This window comes from Nothobranchius furzeri, chromosome 13 (genome assembly GCF_043380555.1).
Source record: "Nothobranchius furzeri strain GRZ-AD chromosome 13, NfurGRZ-RIMD1, whole genome shotgun sequence".
Lineage (NCBI taxonomy): Eukaryota > Metazoa > Chordata > Actinopteri > Cyprinodontiformes > Nothobranchiidae > Nothobranchius > Nothobranchius furzeri.
The window spans coordinates 31,414,795-31,442,777 of NC_091753.1; the positions used below are offsets into that span (position 1 = coordinate 31,414,795).

Here is a 27,983-nt window from a genome sequence, read left to right on the forward strand (position 1 = left end):
AACATCATTAGTCATGAAGGTGTTTGAAGGGCTGATGAAGAACTCCATCTGTAACACCATCTCCAGCTCCATCGATCTTTTACAATTTGCTTATTGCCCAAACGGATTTCCTGATGACACCCATCTCCTACATCCTACAGACCACCCTCATCCACGTGGACATTAAGAATAGAAACTGTTAGATTGCTGTTCATTGACTATCGTTCAGCTTTTAACGCTGTGATCCCAACCAGTTTGGCCAACAAATTTCTGAACCTAGGACTCAACTTCCAGCTTTGTAGTTAGGCTGGGCAACTGTGTGTTCACCATAATCACCCTCAGTCCTGGTGTTCTATAGTGATGTAATTTGAGCCCCCCGCTGTACTCTATACCTCCGACTGTACTCTTCCCACAGCTCCAACTCCATCATCAAATTTGCTGATGACACTGTAGTGCTTGGTCTCATCTCCGATAATGATGAGTCAGCCTACAGAAATGAAGTGAAGACACTGGAGAGATGGTAACAACCTCCAGCAGACCATCAACAAAACCAGAGTAATGGAAGTAGACTTCAGGAGGAGACAGTGCTCCTAATCCCCTCTCTCCATTGATGGTGGACAGCCGCTGTGGAAAACATCCTGACCATGAGCATCACATCTTGGTTTGGCAACAGCATCATACAAGATCATAAAGTCCTGCAGAAAATGATCAGAGCAGCTGAAAGCTGCACCAAATCCTGAACATTTTTTTTTAAATTTATCTGTAAATTCCTGATTTGTAAGTTTCCCTACGCACTTACACTTCCACCCTTCAATCATTGCTTGCACATATATTGTTTGTATTTATAGTCTAGCATATTGTCAATTCTACATGTATTTGTATTGAATGTTGCAGTCAATGGGTCGGCTCAGGATTCCACTACAAGTTGTACTTGCATGACTGAGCATGTGACCAATAAACCTTTTGGATCCACTAAAATAGATGCTTTAGATTTAATTTTTATGATAAATGAACATTTAGTCCCATTGAAAGCTACAAATAAAGGTTGTGCCTCAGGTATAGGTCAAGGTTCGCTTCATTTATATAGCACACTTACTGTTGCTCACCCAACCCAAAGTGCTGTAAATAACAATATGACATAAAACACATCCAAAAAGAATAGATAAAATGTAGACAATACAAATAATAAAACCATGAGTAAAATGACAGGTTGAAAGTAAAACAATAACTACATGATCAACTAATAAAAGCTCAGTAAAACTAGATAAAAAGTAAAAGAATAGCTACACAGCTCAAACTGGAAAAACTGGAAGAACTGGAAAAATATATTCAAAATTTGTTTTTATATAATTGACAAACAGATTTTTACATCTGCACTGAAAAAGACAAACAGGAATCATTCCACATGCCATGTGGGTGCATTAATTTTGTTATAATTTTCACCAATGTAGAAAGCAATACAATCCTTGTAATTCCACTGTATTTTTAGCGTTGTATAGAATACGCCTCCTCCGTTTCACCAGTGTGCGTTATTAGGGAGGAACATCAAGGTCAATGTGGTAAATGAGGAAAATGGCTACAGAGTTTACACTGTAACTCAGCATATTTACTTGTAGAAATAGATTCAAAGTTATGTATTACTGAATATTAGATGTCAGCTAACAATGTTTTCTTTTTTTTTTTTGGACTTAAAAATACAAAATTCATTCAAACATGCAAGTTGCATTTACAATCTGTTACATTCTCACATTTATAGGTAGAGAATTCTGTGAAACTACAACTAACGCTGTGGTAAGCAGTTTACCAGTTTCCACCACTTTTCTACATAAACAGTTGACCTCAGGAGATTAAACTAATAACCAGTAAAATAACAAGGAACAAGTAATTGGTGTGGTGTGTATTCTCACTTGCATTCAAACAGGTCAGCATGTCTGTGGGGAAAAAAAAGATTGTTATAGCAATATTATTTTTTATAAATTATCACTTAAATTAAATTAACTGCTGATACAAACATCACAATTGATTTATTTAGATGATTAATTACATTTACAGAGTGGACCAGATAGCTTTGGATAGCTTTAATTCTTCTAAAAATATAATTTTAATATTATTAATATTTCTTTCAATTTGTAAAGAAAAACTCAATGATCTCATACTGAGGAGCAATATTTCTAATGCTAACAGAAATAATTGAAATACAATTTCTGCTCATGAGCACCAGGGATCTCCATTGTGCACAAGAATCTTGTGCTGTTTATGTGATATGAGTCTTTTTTTTTGGGCTCACCATTTTCTTTAGTGCAAATAAAACATGTTTACTCCCTTTTGCTGTGTTGACTAGGATTTAACTGAGCTACAACTAACAAAAAACAAAAAAAAAACTGAAGGATTTGAAGTAGTTTCCAGAATTACTTAGAATTTTCACGTGTTATTTTTTCCTTGCGTAAGTTGCTTTCAAATTTACGTGCCATATTAGTGCAGTTCCAGCCCAAAATTACAATGTTTTGCAGTTTTACATCACCAGATAACTCAGTGAAATACTAGCTTTAAAGAGCAAGTCACCCCCTACCAGAGCCTTTCTCCATTCCAACTCCCTGTATGAAAATTGCAACGAATGCTGTTGCTTGGCAGACCGAGAGGGCAGCACTGCTAACAAATACAAACACAAACACACACACACACACACGCACGCACGCACGCACGCACACACACACACACACACACACACACACACACAGGCTCACAATGACATTGTGACATCATAATGTACCAGTTAACATCATAGTGTACTTAATAATCAATAGCAATGGCAGATTTAAATTCAAATGCACTGCAGAGTTTTGACCTGAATAGGGCAGAACACTGACAGTTTTAGGCAGAATATTTAAATTTTTACTGAAATGCACTAAAGTACCAAAGTATTGACTACATGTGTCCTCAGCATGATTAGACACTCATTTATATAGTTTATCAGCAAAAAAGTTGTTTGGGGGTGACTTGCTCTTTAAGTGTGTGTCTGTGTGTGTGTGTGTGTGTGTGTGTGTGTGTGTGTGTGTGTGTGTGTGTGTGTGTGTGTGTGTGTGAGTGTGTGTGTGTGTGTGTGTGAGTGTGAGTGAGAGAGAGAGAGAGATGAAGTAACCTGAGGACATCTTCTGTATTTGAGGCAGTAATTTGTTCCAGAATTGACACTCTTTAGCTTTCATCCTCCTTTTTTGTTCTGGATAGTTAGAATTCAGAGTTATGTACACCTGATTTTCGGCAGAAAACGCTGGCCAGGCAACTCCTTCAATATCTGGTTTCCTGAAAAGAAAACATGCATAAGTCACAAAGGTCTTTGTAACGCTGAAAAATGAAACTGATTCAACGGATGATTAGCCTACCCGTGGCGAGCAAAGTTGGCCCAGTGTTTCATAAACTTCTTGGACATGGCGATTTCACTCTTGGTGTATCCTAAAGATGACTTCAGGGGCATTCCAAAGATGAATTCTATCTCGTATCCATGCATCACACCCATCCACTCTGGCCAAGGATTAACGGACGACTGGTGGTCAAATAAATACATGTAGGTCTTACCACCATGTTGGGAGTACCTAAGAAATGCCATACATGGTATGAAAATATTTGTTACAGTTCAACAGATCTTGCTCCATTAACAGAACAAAATACACCACTTCTTCCTCTATAAGGTAAATGAATAGATACCACTAACTTTTTTCTTCAATAGGCTTTCATTTATCATGAAAAAAAACCTGGTGTTTAGAGCATCTAATTTAATGAGATAAGCAGGAAGCATTCTAATACCAATTTCTGTAGCAATTTGTTTATACCATCACTATGTAACACCCCCCCACCCCCCTTTTAACACTATGCTTAGCTTGGTCTGGCTTTGGTAGGGGCAGCGCATTGGTATGGTTCGTGCTGAGCCGACCACTTTTTTTGGCCCTGCTACCCTGTGATTTGTTTAGTGCTAAGCCGACCATACACACACCTATGGACTCTCACATGCATCTACTAGTGGGTGCCTCTGATTGGCACAGGAACAATACGCCAGATGCGGCTTCCTGAATGCGCTATTAACTGACTGTCTGGATACAGTATGGTGAACATCTTCTGACTGCAGAGCGCTGCAAGGGCCTTGGATGGATGAGGAGCCCACAACAGCACTGCTGCCCAGAGAGAAGAGTATGAAGATGTGTGCTTAATGTCAGAGTCTGCAAAAGCACCATGCTAACACCCGTTTTTGTTTACCAACTTGTGGCATTTTGAAAGGACGCCACAGGCTTCTGCGTGCTACTCTAGCAGTGCATGCCAAAGTCCTCGCCAGAGGTTGCGCTAGACATTTTTGTTGTGCCTAATTTTGACTGACAGGAAAAAAAAATGGCCATGATCATTTTCATTCTTAAAATGATAATGAATAATCATTCAATACTATTTATTTGTTAGTTTGTTCGTTTTTCTCCGCCTATCTGGGTGCGGGTCATGGGGCAACATGTCCACTAGGGCATCTCAGACAGCCTTCTCCCTGGCCACCTCCACCAGCTCTTCTGGTAGTACCCCAATCTCTCCTTACCCCATCTCTACGACTGAGCCCAGCCACTAGGGATGAGCCGGATACTCGTTTCAGACGAGTATTCGGTACAGATAAAGCATTTTTGACGAGTACGAGCAAGAAACGAGTAAAACTCGTAAATATCTGTAATCGTGCTGAAGGAAGATCCTCATTGGGTAACTGACTGTCTTCACGCTCTGTGATTGGCCAGTCAAATAGAGCGCCCGCCCCTCCCAACACACAAAACTCTGCACCGGGAGCTCAGTCCGCGTCCAGTCCATCCAAGCACACACACAGACAGCAACAGATCTCTCTGTGCTTGCTTCACTGTTGCTCACGTTTCTTCAGTGCTCCCTAGGTTTTCTTCAGTTCGCCTTTTTAAAGTTACTTTAAAGTTATTTAAAGTTACTTTTTTCGTAACGTACGTGGTGCATTTGACAAGACAGAGCTGAAAACGGCTTGTGCTGCGTCAGGCCGGGGACACACTGGCCGCGGAAGCGCCGCGAAAATGGGACCGCCTTCATTCGGCGCCCTTGTTAAGCTATTCTATAGACCACATGGGCCGCCGAAGCGCCGCGAATCGCCTCGCGCCGGCGCGCGCCGGCGCTCCAGCCCGCGCCGTGCAGCGATCATTTCGGCGTTGGCTCTATTTTTTTCGCGAGCCGCGGGTGAATCGCGTCAACTCTGGCAGGAAGTCAAACGTAGACATAAGAGGCAGGCCGGTAAAGTTAACAAAATAAAGCATTTCAAAATAAAATTCCGCAATAGTCAAATGTGTTCGTAAACAGACACTGCAGAAAAACCACACGAACACGCACACACATACACACACATCGAACTTGTGTGCGTGTGTGACCACGTGAAGGGGGGAGTGGTTTTGGGTGTCTTTTCACCGGAGCAAACAGGACAGAGAGGCAGAAAGTCTGAGGCAAGCAGTTAGGATGGATGACTTTAAATTAATTATGGAAGTTGAGAAACACAAGGAGCTGTACGACCCCCCAAAAACATGATTGTTTACGTACCCATGTCGGAAGAAACTGCTAGGATACAGCTGCAGAATTGGAGCGGGATCCAAGAGATTCAACTGGCAGAAACAACTCATACCATAGGTTCACACACACACGCGCGCGCGCGCGCGCACGCGCACAAACACTCAAACGTAGGAAAAGAGCTGAGAAAAGGCAGAGAGGAAATGGAGGACACCAAGTGTTTAAAAGAAAAACTACAGCTGAGCCGAGGCGCGCCTCGACTGGGGCGCGTCTGATCTGAACTGAGGAGCGGTGAGCAGCGGCCGAATTTCGTGAGCGATTCGCTTCTCGGCGCTTCGCGGCGCTTCCGCGGCCGGTGTGTCCCCGGCGTCAGTCACTATCTCCGCTCCGGTCGGGTTTTTTTCTCTCCTCTTCCTCAGGATCCACTCCCTCTTTCCTATTCACTCTCTCTCTTTCTTTGCATTTTTTAATCACAATAGTCTTATTTTTTGCTCATTTTAAATATATTTTAATCATTTTCTAAATTGTTTTTTCTATTTTACATGTTTTGTTTTTGTGAAGCGCCCCTTGATTTTTATCTTGAGAGGCGCTATAGAAAAGATCTCTCTCTCTCTCTCTCTCTCTCTCTCTCTCTCTCTCTCTCTCTCTCTCTCTCTCTCTCTCTCTCTCTCTATGCATGCACTTAAAGAGCAAGTCACCACCAAATCACTTTTTTTTTGCTGATAAACTATATAAAGGGGTGTGTAATCATGCTACAGACACGTGTAGTCAATAATTTGGCAGTTCAGTGCATCTTGGTTAAAATTCAAATATTCTGCCTAAAACTGTCAGTGTTGCGCCGTCGTCAGGGAAAAATTCTGCACTGTATTTGAATTTAAATCTGCCACCGCTATTGGCTAAGAGGTATGCTATGATGTCATCTGGTATATTATGATGTCATAATGCCATTGTGAGTCTGTGTGTGTGTGTATTTGTTAGCGGCTCCGCCCTCTCGGTCTGCCAAGCAACAGCATTTGTTGCATTTTTCAAACATGAAGTGGGAGTGGAGTAAGTTTATTGTAGGGGTGACTTGCTCTTTAAATAATAATGTTCTGATTTTATTGAAAAACATGTTCTGTAATAGTTCCTTTACTATTGTGTTCAAAACTACTTAATCTCAACTCTGAGGCTGCTCTGTAAATAGTTTTCAAATAAACAATACACATATCAACTTCTGATCAGACTTAAAATAACGTATTGGTTAAACTACACCCATTTCCGGGTTAGGCCATGCCCACTCCGAGTACAGATGTGGATACAGATAATTTAGATGGCTGAACAGATACAGATACAGATAGTGGTGTACTTGCTCATCCCTACCGGCCACCCTTCGGAGGAAACAAATTTGGGCCGCTTGTTTCCGCGATCTTGATCTTTCGGTCACTACCCTGAGCTCATGGGGTTAGAGTTAGGGTGGGGTTAGGGCTGGAATGCACTTGCTTCAGTGGGAGGAAATCCTCCTGCATGCATTTTTCTGCACCAGTGGTTTAGCTGTACTAGTTTGCACTCCAAAGCCTCCTGTCCATAGCTCTTCAGCATGGTGTAAACCTCTGTGCTGTTAATAGTGAGATACATTGGTGTTCAAGTGTGAGATAAGCTCAGATGCGCTCACGTGAATCGTTTGTGATTGATTTAGTTACGTTTGCAATTCAATCTGTGCTCCTGCATTAATTTGGAGGTGTGAGTATTCGGTTAACGCGACCTCTGGTCCTCGCCCACGTCCACATTGCTGTGAAGGCTATGTAAACACAACCTAGCCGCGTGGAGGTGGGTTGTCTTTACCTGGCCTGGGTCGGGCTGACTAAACTGTAAAATAACAGTACTGAAATCTTATGATTAATCTAAAGAACAGATTCTATGATTTATCTGAATCTCCAAACTAAGACTTGCACTTACCTTTGAGCAAATTCCAAAACAGGACAAAAGAACAGTTGGTCCCCAACCAGATTACCAAGTAAATTTCTATTTTTGGTCCTGTTTTCAACATCATTCCAGTCAGTGTACTGAAAAATGGTGGTTTCTCTTGAAATATCACTGTCATCGATCATCGCTATCAGTATGCCTTCCAGGAAGTCATTTCTGGAGATGAGACTGTCACCAGTCATATTGAAACCAGGCATTCCATAGACAAGGAAGTAGGTCCCTTCATTTTTAACTAAGCCAAGCATCAGCTCCTTTTTGGGGAGGTTAGTGGTATTTAACAGCACCTGGGGAAAAAAATAAAAACATTACTCTATTTTGGCTTAGCAAAATTTTGAAACAAACTATTTAACTAAAATGAAATGAAAATCCATGGCCGAAACCGAAAATGAGTAAACCAAGACTGAAACACCGAAAGAAATGCCAATAACAAGAAACATAGCATTAGAAGGAATGTCAAATTAACCCTTTAAGTGTGCGAGTTGCAACATTGCGTTTAACGAGCCACAGCTGCAAACATTATCCCTCATAAAGTTATATTTTATACCAGAAGACAGTGGAGATGGGTAACTTCAATCTGAGCAACACCTTTGGGTGTTTCTAATGAAAGATTTGGAGTTAGAGTTTGAAATCTACCCCTCATCTGAAGACTCTCGATGGAGCAGAGGGGACGAGTGGAGCACAGAGAGAACGATATTATTATATATTAGAGAGGAGAAACTTACAATGCAGACAGGTCGGTTTATTGGAATTTATAGGTAATGGCTGACTCTGATTCTGAAGAGTAATATTCACCCTCTTATGAAGATGTTCACTTGTCCAGTGAGGAAGAAAGTAAGTAAGTAAATGTTATTTATAAAGCACTTATCACAGACATAGAATCATAAAGTGCTTCACATAGATCAAAACAAAATAAAACAAAATCATAAAATCATAAATAGATTGACATCATAAAATCAAAATGATCTCAAAACAGAATTCGATTAACATCAGAAGAAATTAAGTCATAAAATGATAAATTTTCATAAACAGATGAAAGATGAAAATTTTGAGTTAAAAACAAGAAAATAAAATGTTTAGGTAAAAGCAGCTTTAAATAAAAGGGTCTTTAGCTGTTTTTTGAAAGTGTCCAGACTGTCAGTGCTGTGTAAGGATAAAGGAAGATCATTCCAGAGTCGGGGTGCAACAGTCTGGAAGGAGCGATCACCTCGACTTTTGTATCTGGTCTTTGTGACATTGCTCCAAAAACAGTATGAGTGCTTCATGAGAGAAAACATTCTACACACACATGATTCTCTTAATTCACCATGTTCAGGACATGGTGGGTGTAGAGAGGGTGGTAAAAAATACAGTTAATAGGGACAGACGTAGCGAGAATGTAAAAAAATAAAATAAAATAAAAACTGGGCAGGTGCAGTAGAAACTGAAAGTAAAAAGTGTGTCACATACTTGGTATGAATATTCCAGCATTTGTAACTGGAGTAACAGCATTACTAAAAAGGGAAAACATTACTTTTGAAATCAGTACAAATGTACAATTTTTATGATGTAAAGAGCAAGTTGTCACGAGGATGAAACAAAAACTGGGTTCAACTGACATTCTGTTTCGGCCATGTTTTTTCTGTGATTTTGGTGGTCGGCCCAAAACCGAAAATGCACTTTTCAGTCTTTTTCGGCCGAATTTTGGGTGCATCCCTATATTAACTGTTGTACTGTAAATGTAAATTCAGATTAAATGTGCACATTAAAAATCTACAATCAAAAAGCAAATAGAAATGACAGAAAATGTTTTTAAAAAGTAAAACTGTTGTGAAAAGTAAACATTTAGTTATAAGATATAAAAAAAAAAAACTGGCAACCTTATTTGAAAATTACTTAGTTGGCCTATGGAATTTAGAAAATATCATCACACACACACACACACACACACACACACACACACACACACACACACACACACACACACACACACACACACACACACACCTACTTCAACTTGGTCTGGTAAGAAGTCCCCGTCAACAACCGGCAGAAAAGGTAGAGCTAAGACTGTTGGCTTGGTCAGAACTTCATATTGTTTCTCTGAGATCCTTTGAGGATCTGCTTGCTGCAGGCAATCTTCCATCTGAACAGGATGAGAGGTAGAGCATCCAAGTAATTTTCCCAGCATCATGGCTCTATTTGTAAACAAGAGGGGAAAAACACAAAGGTATGTCAGAAAGATGGTGAAATAGTAATAAAAATGTGGGGGAAAACCAGCAACAAATAAATATAAGATGTGGAAATCCACAGTAGACAAAATGACAGTTAGTGGATTGAATAACAAATGTTGCAACATTATTATAATTTTAACTTTTATTAAATTTAAAGCTGAAATGTATCACATAAAACAGCTGTTTTGCTTTCTGCATGGTTATTCTTTAAAAAATTGTAATATTAGATCAATTTGGACCCCAACAAAGGTATCTCCATGTAAACTAGTTACTAGTCTCACTTTGCAAAACAAGCATTTTTTTTGTATGAAGAAATCCACTGATTTCCCTCTTTCCTATTAATTTTCTCTCTCCCGCTTCCTTACATTTTAATCACATTTTTTTTACAAATCTTTTAATGTTTTAATCATTTTTTTAAATATTTTTATATATAAAATTTTTATGTTTTGTGAAATGCCTCATGGTTTTTATATTGAGAGGTGCTATGTAAAAGATTGTTTTCTTTCTTTCTAGTTTTCAAATGTAAAAATGATTGGAAATAACTCATTATAGGATATTTCATTACACTTCTCTCTAAAAGCCTTTCTTATAGGAACTGGAGTTCCTAAGTCTTTTTTAAACAGAGGGGTGTATCTGAAATACCATCTTTAGGTCTCTCCACAGCTATTCTATGTAGTTCAAGTTGAATCACTCAAGAATGATAAAAGACTTGTCCTCAAGCCACTCCAGTGTTGGCTGTGTTCCTCCGATCATTAAGGTGAGCTGTCATCCGTGTCTCAGATCACTGCATTCTAGAGCAGGTTTTCTTCAAGGACCATTCTCTTTGGCTGTATTCATCACTTCCTCAGACCACTAAACAAATACACATTTCTGCTTCTGAAAATAATGGAATCACTAGGCAAAAAGGTATCTTCCAATAATATGCAACTATATTAAAATAAATCATGTGTACATATCTTTTGATTTATTTTCTTTTGCTTAAGGTTGCCTTTTTAAATCTTGTCTAAACACAAGGACAGATATGTGTAAATAACTGCAAGAGAATTGCAAAATGCCTCAGTGAGACTACTGGATTCTTGAAGCCGTTGTCTGTTCCAGTAGCATGTCCAGACCTTTTAAAATGGGGTGACCCAGGTGGGGTACCATACTTGAAATGCATGGGTGGTACCAATGGTTTCACTCAAACTTGCTACGGCATTGCTTATGTCTAGTTTTGGTCTTCTAGCCTGGCTACCCTGTGATGGTCTCTATTCTTACTATACTGTATGTGTTTTGTGAGCCACGGTGTATGGAAATGTTTATTTCCTTTTGTTAAAACAAATGTCAATGTTCGTCATCTCTTCTTCAGTTCACTGAACCTTTTTTTGCTTAATTTTTGTGTGTGAGTTCATGTTTCGTTTTTAAATAATTTTTTAAAAATCTGTTCACACTTTGTGACAACAGCTCGTTTTTGATTACAAGTGACTACACCAATCAAGATTTAAGCCAATGAACTGCATGCACATCTGCCAAATTTTGAGTTTGGGTATGCGTACAAAACTGCCCAAAAATTAAAACGCTTTCATTGAAGCAAACCCTCTGGTCCTGTCTTCATTGTTTGAGCTCAGTGATTCAGCTTCCAAAGCTCTTCCTATATTTCTACCACTGTCTGGCAAGTACAAGAATGGCTTTGGAACATAACCAAAGTTATACATCACAGTCAGAACATTCTACTTGAATTGCCACAGAAGATCATCAAACTAAGATTTCCAACCACCTAATTGTGATTAGTGAAGGATTTATATCCATCTGGAGCTCCATTTAATACAATCCAAGTGACATATACAGTGCATTTGTTATACAATGGTGTAGAGAAAAGAAACACGCACTACCTGTCCAGGGCCTCATTCTGGGTCATAGTACCCCAGGGTGCATTTGGTGAGCCACTCTGCATCACAGCCCTTTGAAAAAGGCTTTGGCTACCTGGAGAAAGAAGGTGGAAGCCCACTGAAGCTGATCCAGCACTCTCCCCAAATAAAGTCACCTGGAAACAAAATACAAGAATATTCACAGGCTTGTAAAAGTAATTAAAACCATTTGAGATATTCTTGGAGACAAAAGTATGATACCTTTGAAGGATCACCTCCAAATGCTGCAATATTTTTGGCAACCCATGTGAGTGCCAAGCGCTGGTCCAGTAGGCCAGCATTGCCCCGGATGTTGTGGTTGTTTGGAAGCGACAGGAAACCAAAAGCTCCAACTCTATGGATCATAAAAACAAAAGTGAAGATTTAAAAGAAGCCACATCTGTTTTCTTTTCTTCACCAATAAACAAGTTTGGATGTGTCCAAATTCTGGGGCTGCATCTTTTAAGGAAGCAGTCTACCCAGTCCACGTCCGCATGGCCGATTTTTCCTATGTGCTGCGGTTGTGTCGATGGCGAAACAAAATGGCTTTCATACTTTACCGTAACTCTTCGACAGTTTGCGAAATCAACAGATTCTGAAAGCTGAGACGGTACTTTCCAGTGGTATACCATACATTACAGTAATGTTACGCAAGTCCCTGCCCGAGAACCGGGAGATAAACAGTCTGCCATGTGCCGTGCTCATAGAGGAGCGGAGGAATTGTTTTGGGTGCGTATTTTCAACTTCTATCTCTTCTACTGGTGTAAATAAAATTATTTTCAGTAAATTTCCTATGTTATGTTTTTATTTTGTAATTTTAGATTATATTTAGTCATATTTGACATTGCTTCGCCGTATTTTTGGACTCGTTCGGTCACCTGTAGTTTTGTCTTTTTTCAGCTGCGTTTTTTCACTGAGGCTTTTTATTATTTTATACATTAGATTTGTTTTTGTAAATAAACCATGAAACCTTATAGAAAGAGAAAACTTCCCTCTGAAGTTGTTGATGAGAAGCAAGATGTGCCCACATTGTTTTTCCATCCCAAATGCAGAAAGTATCTCTGCACTAAATATTTTCCACTAACCCCGTTCCAGTTTCTATTGTCTAGTATTTCTGGCAATACTATTACTATACTGTTATATACTAATTGATGAGGTGGATTCTGCTCCAACTGACAGTTCAGATGAGGACATTGTTCATGTGACATATGTGATGAAAAACCCTTTCCTACTTGCAATAGATGCATTGAAAACAGTGAGTACAAGCTAGTTTCAGGAAATAGTATCTGTCAGTGGACAATATAAGCACAAGCTTTGATTATGTACAGTACACACTCTTTAGAAAGCTACATTGCAATAATTGAAAAGAAAATATGTACATTTAATAACCCTGAATGAGAAAACTGTAACGGCACCTTCGACAAAAGTAATAGTGATTTTTATTGATTTCTAATTATTTATTTTATGTCCCATTCATGCATTTCTAGGACGGGTGGAGCATTAAAGTCACAGGTGTGCATCCAAAATCTACCCATCATAAATTTAGAGGATACAGTTCATGACATCCCTGATGACACAGACCAACCACTGCTCAGTGTTCCAAGAAACAGAGGTGAGGGTATCAAGCTGCAAACATGAGGACTTGACACTTTTAATTCAAAACTTTTTAAAGACTTCAAAATATTAAGTTTGTGAATTACTCCAATCTCTGCCAGGCAAAACAACACCCACGTTCCCAACACCACTAACTGTGCAATGTGAGGAAGATCTCATTGGGAGGCGTGCCTTCAATATTATTATTATGAAGACTTGCTGCAACAGCTGGCTTCATTCCTGATCTTAGCTGTCCAAAATTGTCCATACAAGGATGAGCTAACTGGAATGCAGTTCCAGTCCTTACCCCCATATGACATCTCTATTGCCTCACCTCAAGTGGAACAACTTGCATTATGGACTGGGTTAGTTATTTAAACTGTATTACTTCTACTGCCATTACATGTTAAAAACTAGTATTTGTATCAGAACTAACGAAGGGCATAAAGTGATTTACACTAAGCTATTTTTTAATGCCATGTATTCTATTTTTTTTTTTTTTTTGTATGATCCAGAACTGTGCCAACGGCCCCTTGATGTGGAGATGGAACTCGCAGCAAACCCTCAACTTTGGCATGCAAGCAGGGGACTCCATGTTGGCCTGCAACATTCTGCTCAATGGGTCACGGCTGACAAGCGGCGGACACAGAACTCTGTTGTTACGGAGAAAAAGGAGTTTGTCGAGTCCATGACGCAGCTTCTATCAGAGCTGAAGGTGGTGGAGGTGTGCACAGACGCTCATGCACAGATCTCATCTCTCATGGGTAAATGAGCACTGTTGCCAGTTTGTACAACTGGCAGTGTAAGTATGTCTGTCGAGCTAAATAATATTTTTTCTTGAACCCAGACAAAGGACATTTCCCAGGAGTGTTGCACAGTTTTGATATGTGGCATGGGTCCAAAAGGTTATCTGCTGTAAGTATTTTATCACAGGAAGCGACTGGTGAAAAATTAAACTCTGAATGAACTAATAAGTAGTTTCTGGATTTGCTTACTTCTGCTCACCAGGCAGCACATATCCCCAGATAGTCGGCATTGCTGAATTGGTTATGTGACATTATCAATCATTTTTGGTGGGCATGCAAAAAAGCAACAACATTTGTCGAGTTCATGGTAAACACAGTACTTACAGGACACAATTCCAAAATAGTTTTAGGAAACATTTATTTTAAACGTAACTGAGCTCTAAATCTGTGCTTTAAATTTCTTCTAATTTCAAAATTGTCATCAGGAATGGTGGCTTGGTCTCACCAACCATGTGGCAAGTGAGCGTGAGTGGGTGATGGGACGTTGCCAACACGAGGAGCTCAAGAACAGCTCCACCAAGGAGTGGTTGGAAATCGGGTCAGTGGCTCATGAGGCTCTGAAGGATGCAATTGTGAACAAGCGGTGGTTGAGGAACATTCATAAATACCTCACCTTCAGGTAATGTTGGAAGTGTTGTGTGTTATAATACAAAATGTCAGTATTTCTTCTAATCTTATTCTATACACAAACGTTTTTTTGCACAGATCAACTGCAGATCTGGAGGCTTTTCAAAATCACATCCTGATGTATGCTGGCGAGCGGTTCTCCTTCTCCCCACCTGTGTATGAGGCCAGGACACTCCTCGCGGCTCTGGACTACAACCTTCAGCTAGGCCGCCTTTTAAGGCACACAGTGGATGGCAGGCCTATGTACGTTTATGACACCAAACCATGCACTAGGCTAATCTTGCATCATAAGTCATCTACTTACTGATAGATATTTCATTGACTGATATAAGGTTAATTGTATTTGTCTTTGTAAACATTATAGGGCAATGAGGCTTTACAAGAAAAAAGCCAGGAGATGGGAGTGTGTACGCTCTGAAGGTCCGAAAACCACATGAGCACATTCCACCTCTTCAGGCCCACATTCTCTGTAAGAGATTGGCTGCAAGTGCTGGGCTGCCTAAACGCAGGACTCTACGGCCAGACAACCCAAGGAGACTCGGTCTTCTCCCTCCTGTATCGCCACCACCAGTAGAAGAACTCCTTCGTATACAAGTCAAGTGAGGTGTTGGTATGCCAACAAGTTTTAAACCTAGATTTAGAAATATTGTTATACCTTTTTCCTGTCCTGCTATTTGAACACAAATATTTTCTCTCCTCCTCCCTACCCCATTGTTCTTCAGCAGCAGCCTCACAGCAGTGACCTTGACCTCCAACCTGACCCACCTCACCTTGCATGGCTTTTGGGTTCAAAGAGAGACTGGGACCTCGGGATGTGAACGTGTGCCTAGGTTCACTCAGAGTACAAATAAAAATATAATATTTTTTGGGAAACGATGGCTGAATTATTATTTACATTATTTGCTTAGTCATTTGTGAAGAATTTGATCTGTGTAAATGCTCCAAAGCGAGGCCTGATAGGACACCATGATAGAAATGTTCTACATTGGGGCTGGGTAAAAAAGTTATTGCCTTTTAGTCATTTCCTCTAATGACACAAAAAACAGAAAATGAATAGACATAAAAGCTTTGTATTTATTATTTACATTGAACTTATTTTTCACATGACACTTAGAATTTATTTACATAAAATTTATTTAAATAGGACTATTTACAAACTTTTTAGAGACCAGGGACAAAACCTTTCTACTGTCCGTAGGGGTCTGAATATCTGTCCCTGATCGCCCACACACAGCAGCTGGGGATGACCAACCGGTTTCCACGCCTGAGAGCACCATGCTGCCAAAAGATGAAATGTCTGTAGGCAGCATAGCGGTACTCCCGGTTGTCATCACTTGGCTCTCTCGCTGGCCTCACCACCATCAGGTCCTCCCGGTATCGCCTGTGAATTTGCAGGTTGCCTTCATCTAAACAAAATAAGGAAAAGTGTGGCAGTAGGCAGACACAGTTATTTGCTTCCTGGCCACAACATTTCCTCTCCAGCAGAGTGAGCATGTCTCTGCAGTTTCCACATGTGCACCATGGTGGTATCCCAAGCAGGTCAGCAGGTGGAGGGGCACCGCTCTGGACTTGGTTGATTCTGAAGGCATCAAATACCAGCCCAGGCTCCCTGTCAAAAAGCTCCCTTCCTAGATGCCTGTATTTCTCAAGGGTGAGTGTCTGAAGAAGTTCCTGGTGGAGCAGATTGCACAGGAAAAAGTTATTCCAAAACCATGAATTTATTTCACTTTCAAAATGGAACAGAAATTACTTCTATTCAACTTCAATACTTATTTATTTATTTAGCACATTCATTGGGCAGTTACATTTGTTGTATTCTTTCAAATTTCACAACATTACAACAACAATGCTCAAATGGAGTAGGCTGAAGCAAAGAAGCTTATGTGCACCTACCCCACATTACAATATTATACTATTTACAATATTAGACTTTTTGACAGTAAATGTTTTGTTAATGAACCTTTCATGCATATTTTGTTATTCAATTTTATATGTTGTCCTGTTCTTTTATATAACAACACATAGTCAGAATAAAACCAAGAAGCTTTTCCATCACATATTCTCAACATATTTCTCAATAGCAGTCATCTTATATTGTCTTTTAAATAGTAGTAGACTATCAGCACCCTGTAAGTTGTCATCTAAACCATTCCAAAGCTCAATGCCTCTTCTGGATATGCAGTGAGTTTGAGGGTTTTGCAGACACATACCACCTTGAAATTATTTGATCCCCGCTAATCGTATCCACCCTCTCTATCAAAAAACAGCTGTTGAATATTGATTGGTAATTGATTGTGTCTTGCTTTGTACAAAATTAGCATTGACTTTAGGTTAACTAGATCTTCAAGTTTTAAGATTTTAGACTTCATGAAAAGTGTATTAGTATGGTCTGTGAAACGAACATTACCGTAAATCCTCTAATATTGGCCTGTATTCAATTAACGGCCGGGTATCATATTTTGGCCGGAGTCGGCGGAGGTGAATAATGGCCGGTTTTTTATTGTGGCCAGGTGGAATGTGGTAACAAGCAAGTACCACAGGGGGGACGGTTGTGTCATCCGTCTCACTTTTGATTTGCCAGTGACAGACCGCGATTTGGCAGGTGTGGAGACGAAGAGGAAGCGAAAATTTGATATCAAGTTCAAAGCGAACTTGCTGATTATGCTGCAGAACACTGGGGAGTAGTAGGGGTTGTATGAACCACTAGTCGACTTCACCGCTCTATAGTGACTTTTTATGCCTGTCATCGACTAGTCGCTGTCACGTGATAATGACCAGCAAGATGCAGCCCTCGGAAAAGACAGCAGCCTGCTATCAGCAGGTGACAAGCTCCTGCGTGTCCGGGGTGGGGGTGGGGGGGTGGGGGGGGGGGGGGGGGCAACGCGCTGTGCCAGAGCGTCGTCGGTACTGACACCCGCCGTAAAACGGACATTTAACCAAATTGTGACCTTCTCCCTCTTGCAATTTAACCTTCCCCTCACCCCATCCTAGCCTTAACCAGCTTGCGCATGCAAAGCTCTGATTGTTGACGCGCTCCAGACATCTGCGTCCTGAGCACGGCCACAGTAACATTATCAAATCAGGTGTCGCCACCTCAATAACTAATTTAACATGCGATCGTTCATGTCGGCTCATTTCCTTTAATGTTTTCTGTCTTTTATTTGCGCCTGATGCGTTTCGCTGCTGTGGAGCGGGGCGCATCACCTTGTCCTCCGGTGACGCACCGATCACTGATGCGGCCGCCAAGCAGCGAGCACTCCGCTGTTTTTGCGGCCGGTAGGTCTTTTAGAACTGCAGTTCAAAGGTAACTCATGAGGTCAATATATATGAACCCAGGTAGCAGTTTTTCTTTAGGATTGAGAGGAGATGCAGGAAGATAGGGCTGCTCGATTATGGCAAAAATAATAATCACGATTATGGTGACTGAAATTGAGATCACAACTATTTAGGACGATTTTTCTATTTATGTTGATTTTATTTGTTTTTATTCAGTCATAAAATTGCTCAGGGCACAATCAGGGAGAGGGTGCTCGCTGCAGAACCACAAAGGCGGAGCTGCCCCATAAGGTGGAGCTGCACCAGAGTCAGCCCCGCCCATTCACGCAAACTCAGCTTACCCACTGACTTCGGTTTTTGTTTTCAACTTTATCGCAAACTGACCTGACCCACCTGAATTACGGCTGTTACTAGTTTACAGTCGTTAATGCTATGTTCTATGCTCCAATTAAACAAGATAAATATAACTTGCTACATGACAAAGACTGAATATATCTCAAAATGAAAAAGGTTTCTTTTAGCGAATATCTGCCCACAGCTGGTCTAACAGAAATGCTGTATAACAGCATGTCAGACTTTCAAACGGGCTTTGGTAGCCTAGTAGCGAGATCGTCGGAGTTGAATTTTGCTTTCCCCTCAGCTGATGCTGGTTCGATTCTCGGTGGGGTCGTCAGCAATCTATTTAGCCAGCTGAAACATTTAATTTGTTTATATTTTAGTTGTAATGTTTATTTTCAGCAAAATATTTATGTCTCTAAAAGTTCTTTGAATTTGGTCGTTCCTAAACAGCATTTTAGTTGAAACTCTGCTCACAAATGGACTCACACTGGCTAAATAAACGAATAAATAAATAAAAAAACGCATTAGTCATTATATGTTAAACGGTATACCAGTTAATTGTTGTAAACATAGTACTGGCAAGTGTAGCTAGAAATGAAGAAAAGAGGTTGCACACTACCTAAAACTTACACTAATGGGAGGCGAACCTGCGCAAAACTGCATGTCAACCTGATTCCATAACCACTACACCACCACATCTGTTATTCCTCATGTGGCGTTACATCTAATTGTGCTGCCCAGTGTGTCTCTGAGATGGAATGTATGGTTTATTGGCGATGTCTCAGTAGAAGTCATTTCAGAAATAATTTGTCAGAAAATTCACAGAATATCCAGATTTGAGAACCAAGACTAGACCCGCTTCGGGGGAGGAGACCAAATTGAAGCTGAGATGGGAGGAAAATACATGAATAAGACTAAAAATGGCTTTGGCGTGTTTCTTATGAGGAAATGACAATATAACATGATTAAAAGTTCCAAAAGTTAGATTTTTAATTATATGGAACCTTTACAAAAACTGTTCAATTAACTTCTCAACTCCGTCCTCAATCTTGCATTTTTTAGCTATAACACCCTCTTTGATTCCAGAATGCTATCAAGTCTGACAACTGGAAGGAATTGGACTGACTCTGATGGAATGGGCGGGGCTGATTCTGGAATGGGCGGGGCTGACTCTGGTGCATCTCCACCTTCTGGTGCAGCTCCGCCTTTGTGGTTCTGCAGCGAGCACCACTTGCAATCAGGACAAAAATAAATAAGAAACAAGATGATCACTAAAATAACTCCTGATTCCCAGTATAAAAAGACCAATATACTTATAGCTCATAGTCTATGACCCAAGGGCTATAGACCTTGGTTTAACTCATTTAAGTCTAACCAGTACAGACCCAAATACCAATATCTTGCAAATACTGACAGCAAGAATTATACAGTGGCATTTATAACAAATAAACGCAAATAAATTGATGTTCACAAAATGTTGCATAACATTTATTGAAGTCGTGTCAGGGTGCTGTAGGAGAGTGCACTAGCACTGTGTCCTCAGAGAGATTCGTTATTATTTATCAGCGTGAGGAAGTTATTTCTACCTTATTTATAAACTATTTATTTACATCAGTTAATGTAACAATTGTCCCAACCACAGCTGCACCCCCCACCCCCCCAACCTGCTCTCACAGCAAACGGGGCAAGCTGCACATGTGTTTAGCACGCGCACATTTAGCCGTTTTTAGCGGCTCAGAAGTCTGCAGGTGCGGTGTATGTGTCACTCACTCTGGTTAATCCAACATGGAGCCGGCTCCGAGAGCTGTTTCTTTAGTGACCGACACATCACTACATCATTCCCTTTCCTAATGTCCTGAAGAACGGTCCGGAGCGCAGGCAGAGTGTTTAGCTAACCTGCAGGAAATGTCGACGACAGTTATCCAGAACGTAGCTAAGGGTTACCAGAGATGTTTCTGAGGTGTTCGCTAGGTACTTTTAAGTGAAAAAGTCAAGAAGGGGGTCTGAAAAGCTGTTGGAAATAGCGTCAAAGTCGCCAAGTTGGCAACACTGTAAGGAGCGCTTCATTTGCTACTCAGGGCAGCGCAAGTGGGAGGAGCAAATAATCGGCTTGTTTTGTTTTTTTATAATCGTTCAAAACTCAGATGGTAATCGTGATTAAAATTCGATTAATTGAGCAGCCCTACAGGAAGATAATAAACAGACAGGACAGAAAAATAGTCAAATAAAAACAAGTTAGTTTTTGTACCTGGTGGTTGCAACAAACAGACACCTTTGAAGGTTATCAGAAGTGAGGAACAGAAAATGAAATAATTATTTTAATGTTTAGAGCAGCAGGAACTCCGAGAGGCTGCAGGCGCATTAGTGAGTTTGCGGCCGCTGCGCAGGGGGAGGGGGGAGAGGGCTGAAGCAGAAACTACCGTTGTTAAAAGAAATGTGTTTAACTTTGAAAATGTAGGCGCAATTTTAATTGTCAAAAACTCCAGTGAACCATTATCAATTTGCTCAAATAGAAATTGAGGCCTGCCTCTAATTCTGGTCCTCCTTCCAATAAAGGCCTGGAGCTTGATGAGCTTGAGTCAAATACAGGCCCGGGCCTGTATTAGAGGATTTACGGTATGTACAATCCTAATAGCTTTTTTTAAAAGTCTAAATACTGCCTCCAAATGGCCACTGTAGGTATTACCCCAGACCTCTGTGTAGTAACTAAGATAGGGGTGAATAAATGCATAATACAAGATTAGTAGACTTTGTGGTCCAGAAGGAATTTACATTTTCTCATAATTGCAATGTCCTTTGCCTATTTCTTTTGTATGCTATGTATATGAGATCTCCAGGTGATATTGTGAGTAAGTATCACTCCCAGAAATTGATACTTGTATGCCTTTTCTATTTCATTGTTGTTCATTTTGATTCTGATTTCAATGTCTTTAGTTTGTTTACCAAACAGCATCATTTTTGTTTTTGAATATTTAAAGATAATTTGTTTTTGTTAAACCAGTCTTTAAGTTTTTCTAATTCTGCTGTCATCTCTGTCACAAGTAACTGTAGATCTTTACCTGTACATACTATTGTAGTGTCATCAGCAAATAAGATGATTTTGAGTCTTGATAATACCCTGCATGTATCATTTATATATAGAATAAACAGTATTGGTCCTAAGACTGAACCTTGAGGGACTCCACAGGTTGTATTTCTGAGTCTTGTCCTGTGATCATTTATCTGTACGTATTGCTGTCTGCCAGTTAAGTAAGATTTCACCCAGTGATATGCAATGCCCCTAATCCCATTTTGTTGTAATTTATTTTAAAGTATTTCATGGTCTACTGTATCAAAGGCCTTTTGGAGGTCTATAAATATGCCAATAGAATACATTTTACGATCCATTTTTTCGGTTACTTCTTCTATGAGATCTATCAATGCAAGAGCAGTTGATCAGTTTAGTCTAAATCCATATTGACTATTACTGAGTAAGTTGTATTTTTCAATTTAAACCATTCATGCATTCCACATACAGTTTTTACATTACCTTTGATAACTGAGGAAGTATAGAGATCGGCCGATAGTTAGTGATCTGATGTTTTTCTCCCCTTTTATAGATTGGAGTGACTTTTGCTGTTTTCATCAGTTTGGGAAACTCTCCGCTTATAAAAGATAATTTGCAGATATGGGTTAAAGGTGTTGCCATATTAAGTATTACCTGTTTTAGTATAGTCATGTCAAGATCATCGCAATCAGTAGACTTTTTATTTTTACAAGTATTAACTATTTTGATGATTTCATTTTCATTTGTTGGTGATAGAAATAGAGTGTGCATTATTATATCTATTCGTACTGTCAACGTCATTATTTGATTTTGATATTTTAGAGGCAAGTTGTTGTCCGATGTTGACAAAATAGTCATTAAAGGTATTAACAATAGTGTTCATGTTTGTTGTTTTTTTCACTGTCAATTATATAATCTTGGGAAACAGCTCTGTTAAAATCCTTATTAATGGCTTGATTTAACACAGTCCATAGTCCATTCAGGTTATTTTTATTTCTTTCAATCAACATTCTGTAATAATTATTTTTCCATTGTTTTATTATATTTATTAATTGATTTTAATATTTTCTATATTTGGTTTCCGATTCAAATGTTCTCTTCCTCATATGTTTTTATACAAGGTATTTTTCTTTTTACATGCTTCCAATAACCATTTTGTCATCCATGGACTAATTCTTTTTAGATGTGTATATGTACAGGTTTTAGCTGGACAATGTTTGTCATATAGTTCTTGTGTCAACAAAGTTTTTATACGCTTCATTTACATTATTGTCTCCAAGAACATTGTTCCAGTTTTGTTCCGAAAGGCTTTTTTTAAGAGCCCTTATTGAAAGTTCAGATCTCAGTCTTATTTTCTTTCTTATAGTATTGCTTCTATTTTCTGTTTGTGCTGTATTCTAGAGATATAAAAATTGGCAAGTGGTCACGGATATCATTAATTAGTAGTCCACTTGATATGCTGGTATTCATAACATAACTGACTTGGTGAAGCTGTCGCTATTCCTGCACAGTATTTGACTGCCTTTAGAAAATGATGGAAGTATAATAATTTTTTTTAATGTAACATCCATGAATGGTCAGTTTTCACCTACAGATTAACTTACAGTACATGCCACCTGTCATCTACAGACACGGATCTGCCTCTGTGCATCTCTTAATCTTCCAAGCTGCAGGAAAAGATTCGACACTGCGGTAGTAAGTCGGACCTGTTCCCAGTGAGGGTTGGACTCCGCCAGGGCTGCCCTTTGTCACCGGTTCTGTTCATTACCTTTATGGACAGAATTTCTAGGCGCAGTCGTGGTGTGGAGTGTGTCGAGTTTGCTGGCAGGAGAATCTCGTCTCTGCTTTTTGCGGATGATGTGGTCCTCCTAGCTTCATCCAGCTCTGACCTTCAGCTCTTGCTGGGTAGGTTCACGGCTGGGATGAGCATCAGCACCTCCAAATCTGAGACCATGGTTCTCGACCAGAAAAGGGTGGCTTGCCAAACCCCGGGTCGGGAGAGAGGTCCTTTCTCAAGTGGAGGAGTTTAAGTATCTCGGGGTCTTGTTCACGAGTGAGGGTAGGAGGGATCGGGAGATCGACAGGCGGATTGGTTCAGCATCTGCAGTGATGCGGACGCTGAGCCGATCTGTCCTGGTGAAGAGGGAGCTGAGCCAGAAAGCCAGGCTCTCGATTTACCAGTCGATCTACGTCCCAATCCTCACCTATGGTCATGAGCTTTGGGTAATGACTGAAAGAACGAGATTGCGGATACCAGCGGCCGAAATGAGTTTTCTCCGTAGGGTGGCCGGGCTCAGCCTTAGAGATAGGGTGAGGAGCTTGGACATTCGGGAGGGACTCGGAGTAGAACTGCTGCTCCTCCGAATCGAAAGGAGTCAGTTGAGGTGGTTTGGGCATCTGGTCAGGTTGCCTCCTGGATGCCTCCCTGTGGAGGTGTTTCGGGCATGTCCTGCCGGCAGGAGGCCCCCCGGTCGACCCAGGACACGTTGGAGAGGTTACATCTCCAATCTGGTCCGGGAACGCCTTGGGGTCCTGCTGGAGGAGCTGGTGGAGGTGGCCGGGGAGAAGACGGTCTGGAGCTCCCTAGTTGGGATGCTGCCCCCGCGACCCGGGCCCGGATAAGTGGAGGAAGATGACTACGACGACAACGTGTTTACACTCAGATTTTCAACATCATGTTCCCTTCTCAAGGTTCTTCTCTGCCAAGCCTGTCTGCTTATTCAATTCAATTCAATTCAATTTTATTTATACAGCGCCAAATCATGACAAGAGTCATCTCAAGGCACTTCACATACTAAACATTCCAATTCAGGTCAGTTCATTAAGCCAATCAGAAATAATGTTTCCTATATAAGGAACCCAGCAAATTGCATCAAGTCACTGACTAGTGTCTGAGACTTCACAGCATTCCTCATACTAAGCAAGCATATACCGACAGTGGAGAGGAAAACTCCCTTTCAACAGGAAGAAACCTCCAGAGGATCCTGGCTCAGTATAAGCAGCCATCCTCCACGACTCACTGGGGATCGAGAAGACAGAGCACACACACACACACACACACACACACACACGAACACACACACACACACACACACACACACACACACACACACACACACACACACACACACACGCGTGCGCACGCACGCACGCACACACACACACACACACACACACATCTAGGCTGTCCTGCACAGAATAAAGGACTGAACCGTTATAATAGTAAATAATCATATGGTTGAATGAACAATAATGGTTGATGAATAATAATAATGTTTTGATTAATCTGTGCTTAAATTAATAAAGTTGATTAATCTGGGCTTGAATTACTGAAGTTGAAATGAATATTATCACACTGAAAGATTCATATATGATGATCAGTAATGTTTGATATGACAAAGTAATCATGATCTACACTCACACAAATGTGCATATCTTCCTGACGTAAGGTTAAGTTAAACGTCATGACACATATGAATTTCTTATCCACAAATCAGAGCTCTTTTATCTGAAGGAGGTGTGTTCAGAGGTTTGTTTGGTAAAACCTTTAATAAAACTAAGGTCACTTCCTGAGTGATTCGGTTCTAGAGAAAGCTACGGACCGGCCATACGGAGCAAAAACCTCTTTAACCCAGAGCATCTTTTGACAAGCTGTCAAAAACCTGCTACACGCTGAAGCTGACACAGCAAACAGTTCCTGCAGAATGAAGCTGATACAGTTCTGACTCCCTAAGAGTCCATCTAGACGCAAACTAGTTCCAACCTGTTTTGCCTGGAAACATCTCTGGACTGGAGAGTCGGTGCTGCGGTTAATCTACTGAACCTCTGTGCCCAGAGGTCATCTGACCTTCCTGACCTCCGAATCCGCGAAGTGTCTCCAGAAAGGGTGAGGTAGACACAGCATGAATTGCATCTGATGTGGTTTTGATGAGAATCAACCTTCTAGTTACTGCAGACCAAATTCTTTTAACACTCAGAACTCATTTTCTTCTTGCTGCGAAGGTTCTGACAACATCACATTCACACATAACCACACCTCACATTCCATCCACTTACAGCCAGTCATCACATAAAGTGTTCCCTAGTTGTCATGTTTTTAATTGTTTAGAAAATTCATTTCTTGCCTTTTATAAACCTGACTGTCTGCATTAATACGAAGTGTGTTTGGTCCCTGAAAAGGCAAAGAGTCCTAGAATCTTCTGATTAAACATCCAAAGACCAAGCAGGTTTATATTCTATATTTATATAGAATATCACATCTTATTGGTCATGAGTCAAGGTAATATATTAAGCTTAAAAGCAACAATATTTAACCTCTACATGTATAAACATGTATAAACCCAAAAATATACATTTTATAGTAACATTTTTTACTGATAGCTTTATACTAACCTCTGTCTCAAGCCTTCTCTCTTCCAACATAGCTGACACTCTGCTCCTCTGCGTTCGGCTGCATCCTCCATCCTGAATGGATTCAAGATTATTCCAATTATGCTCACAGTTCAAAACAATAATAAAAGCATAATTTACGCAGTGAATAATAACATTCACACACGTACTTCCTGATCTAGCTGTGCCCCTTCCTACTGCAGGTCTACTAATATCACCTGTGTTTACAGCTCTGCCCCATCCACCTCGCCCTGAAACTCTGCCTCTTTGTCCTGCAGCTCCTCCTCTCCTGCCTCTTCTACCTCTGCTACTTTCTCCTCTTCCTCTTGCTGCATGTTGCCTGGCCTCTGGCCCACCCATACTGGTGTCCATAGTGGGTTAATTTCAAAAAGACGAGAATAATATATACATTTTATATAAATGTACATTTAATGGTGTGCTTTTTTTTTTTACATTGCACAAACTGCTACACAATATGTGTAAATTACCACATTTTAGTTTATCATTGTGTGAAAAGTTCTTTATAAACCCAAGAAAGAATTATTACTATATATTAGCACACTAAACTTATAAATATGGTCAGTGATGTAGTCGAGGGTCAACCCTGAAACAATTTCACAATAATGAAAGACAAACAATTGCTTTTTCTTCAATAGTTTTAGAACACAGCCTAACAGCTAACTTTGTGCAAACCTCAGTCTCCTCCTCAGCTCTCCACCTGCCTTCCGCCTCACTGCTACTGTTGTGGAAGCTGCTGCTTCGGTCACCATCATCAGGGTACAGACACCATAAATCCAGTTTTAGTTGAGCCCCAGATGTCTTGTCATTAAAAAATAAAAATAATATAAAGACTTCCAGTTGAAGAATGCATAACTACATGTAGCATCAGTTAGCTACGTAAAAGAGTGAATGATAGCAGGCTAACGCTAGTAACCCAAAGTAACACTTTCAGAAATTTTACTCATCTAATGTATAATTGAAAGACTAAGAATAATACAAGTTAAATGATGTAGTAAAATACACTTATTAGTAGAAATGAGTCCTTACCCTGTACGATTCGTCACTAAACATGGTGCTGGTTGGTCACGTCATGCATCGGCAGCAAACCTGGCATCCCGACGTCTGGAGACCTAGCTCTGTTGTTGCAAAAACAACCTACTACCACTAGATGACACTTTGGTCTCCGTGTTCCATAGTCCACCTTTAAATTACTAAAATATTAAACCTTACTATTTTAAAGTTATACTTAGAATAAAAATTTTAAATTTATTTTGTTATTGTTAGACAAATCTCCTAATTGACCCACAAGAAATCTTGATGCGGTTAGCTGTGAAGAACACACCGGATCCATCCTTTATATTGGGGGAAAGAGAGAGGGCTGGATTTGTTGGTTACGTTTGAAGGAGTCATCAGCCGTCGTTGTTGAGCTTCCTTTAAATATGGTCGATGAAAGATGCAGCCTCTGAATTTGGACACACCCATGTTATCCACTGACAGGTAGTGAATCTCAATTTTCAGCTTGGAAAACCTGTTTCCTGGTAGCAACACTGATGGAACTTTGGAAAAGAAAGAAGATGAGCCCTCCCAGCTGGACCCTAGTGGTGCAAACATGATCCACGTCGAAATGTCTCTGTTAAAAAGCTAAAGACTTTTAATGGTGAATTATATCATAATACATTTCATGTAGTCAAAATGTGATTGGCAGGCCTGATAAATCCACGATACCATCGCAAGGTGGTGTAGTATCGTATACGCTTGTTATTGTACAATGATAAGTTATGATATAGCTGCTGTCCTTAAACTTCACCTTAGTGTGGTGACCTCCAAAGGTTCACCTGTGTGGTAGAAAGAGTTTAGCGTGGAATGTATACTCACCAATCTTTTACAGATTGCGGACTGGTTTACAGTTTTAGTGAAAACCACAATGCGTGAAATAGTTATTTTATATTTTCATGTTAGAAAATTTCTGACCTGTAATTCATTGACACCACAACAACACCCTCAGATTTACTAAGGATGCTGCCATTGTAAATGTCCAGGGATGATGTTCCGACGGAAAAGCCGCCACCAAAAATCCAAACAAGAACAGCAGCAGCTGGTGAGGTTTTGTTGAAAACTGGTGACCAAACATTTAGGTACAGGCAGTCCTCACTCAAAGGGGTGTTCGGGTTCCACATTTCTACACCTCTGAATCCTGTAAATAGAAAATGATCATTTACAATGCTGTCGATAAATGCTTTTAGAACTCTGGTCTAGCTGCTGATTGCTATTTTAAACCGTCATCAATAGTTTTAATCGCCTTAGGTTAGATTCAAGCTAGATTAAAGCGTGA

The 27,983-nt window shown here is 40.2% G+C and overlaps 2 protein-coding genes across 3 annotated transcripts in view; both read right to left on the minus strand.

The window, feature by feature from the left end:
* Positions 1-1,305: 1,305 nt before the first annotated feature.
* Positions 1,306-27,983, minus strand: part of LOC107396314 (acetylcholinesterase) — a 39,315-nt gene continuing 12,637 nt past the window's right edge. The window contains exons 3-10 of the mRNA XM_015975977.3: positions 27,623-27,845; positions 11,798-11,930; positions 11,561-11,712; positions 9,467-9,653; positions 7,453-7,763; positions 3,360-3,569; positions 3,119-3,279; positions 1,306-1,910 (exon numbers count right to left, since the gene is read on the minus strand). Coding sequence (XP_015831463.1) covers positions 1,819-1,910; positions 3,119-3,279; positions 3,360-3,569; positions 7,453-7,763; positions 9,467-9,653; positions 11,561-11,712; positions 11,798-11,930; positions 27,623-27,845 — 1,469 coding nt within the window. The 3' untranslated portion in view covers positions 1,306-1,818. The remainder of the gene's footprint in view (positions 1,911-3,118; positions 3,280-3,359; positions 3,570-7,452; positions 7,764-9,466; positions 9,654-11,560; positions 11,713-11,797; positions 11,931-27,622; positions 27,846-27,983) is intronic.
* On the minus strand, positions 11,945-27,697 carry LOC107396315 (P2X purinoceptor 7-like). Of its 2 annotated transcripts, XM_070543491.1 has the most exons (3): positions 26,345-27,697; positions 25,655-25,726; positions 11,945-16,272 (listed from the first exon to the last, which is right to left on the minus strand). In XM_070543491.1, exons 2-3 carry the CDS (start codon positions 25,682-25,684, stop codon positions 15,787-15,789), a joined length of 516 nt encoding a protein of 171 aa, XP_070399592.1. In that variant the 5' UTR covers positions 25,685-25,726; positions 26,345-27,697; the 3' UTR covers positions 11,945-15,786. The 2 variants fall into 2 exon arrangements, with proteins under 2 accessions (XP_070399592.1, XP_015831465.1); XM_015975979.3 differs by lacking the exon at positions 26,345-27,697 and having other exon boundaries at positions 25,655-26,336.

Coding starts and splice junctions, on each gene's coding strand:
- LOC107396315 (XM_015975979.3), bottom strand. CDS start 26,023: ATGGACACCAGTATGGGTGGGCCAGAGGCCAGGCAACATGCAGCAAGA. Junction 16,273..25,654: donor AGAGAAGGCTTGAGACAGAG/GTTAGTATAAAG, acceptor CTGCTCCACCAG/GAACTTCTTCAGACACTCAC.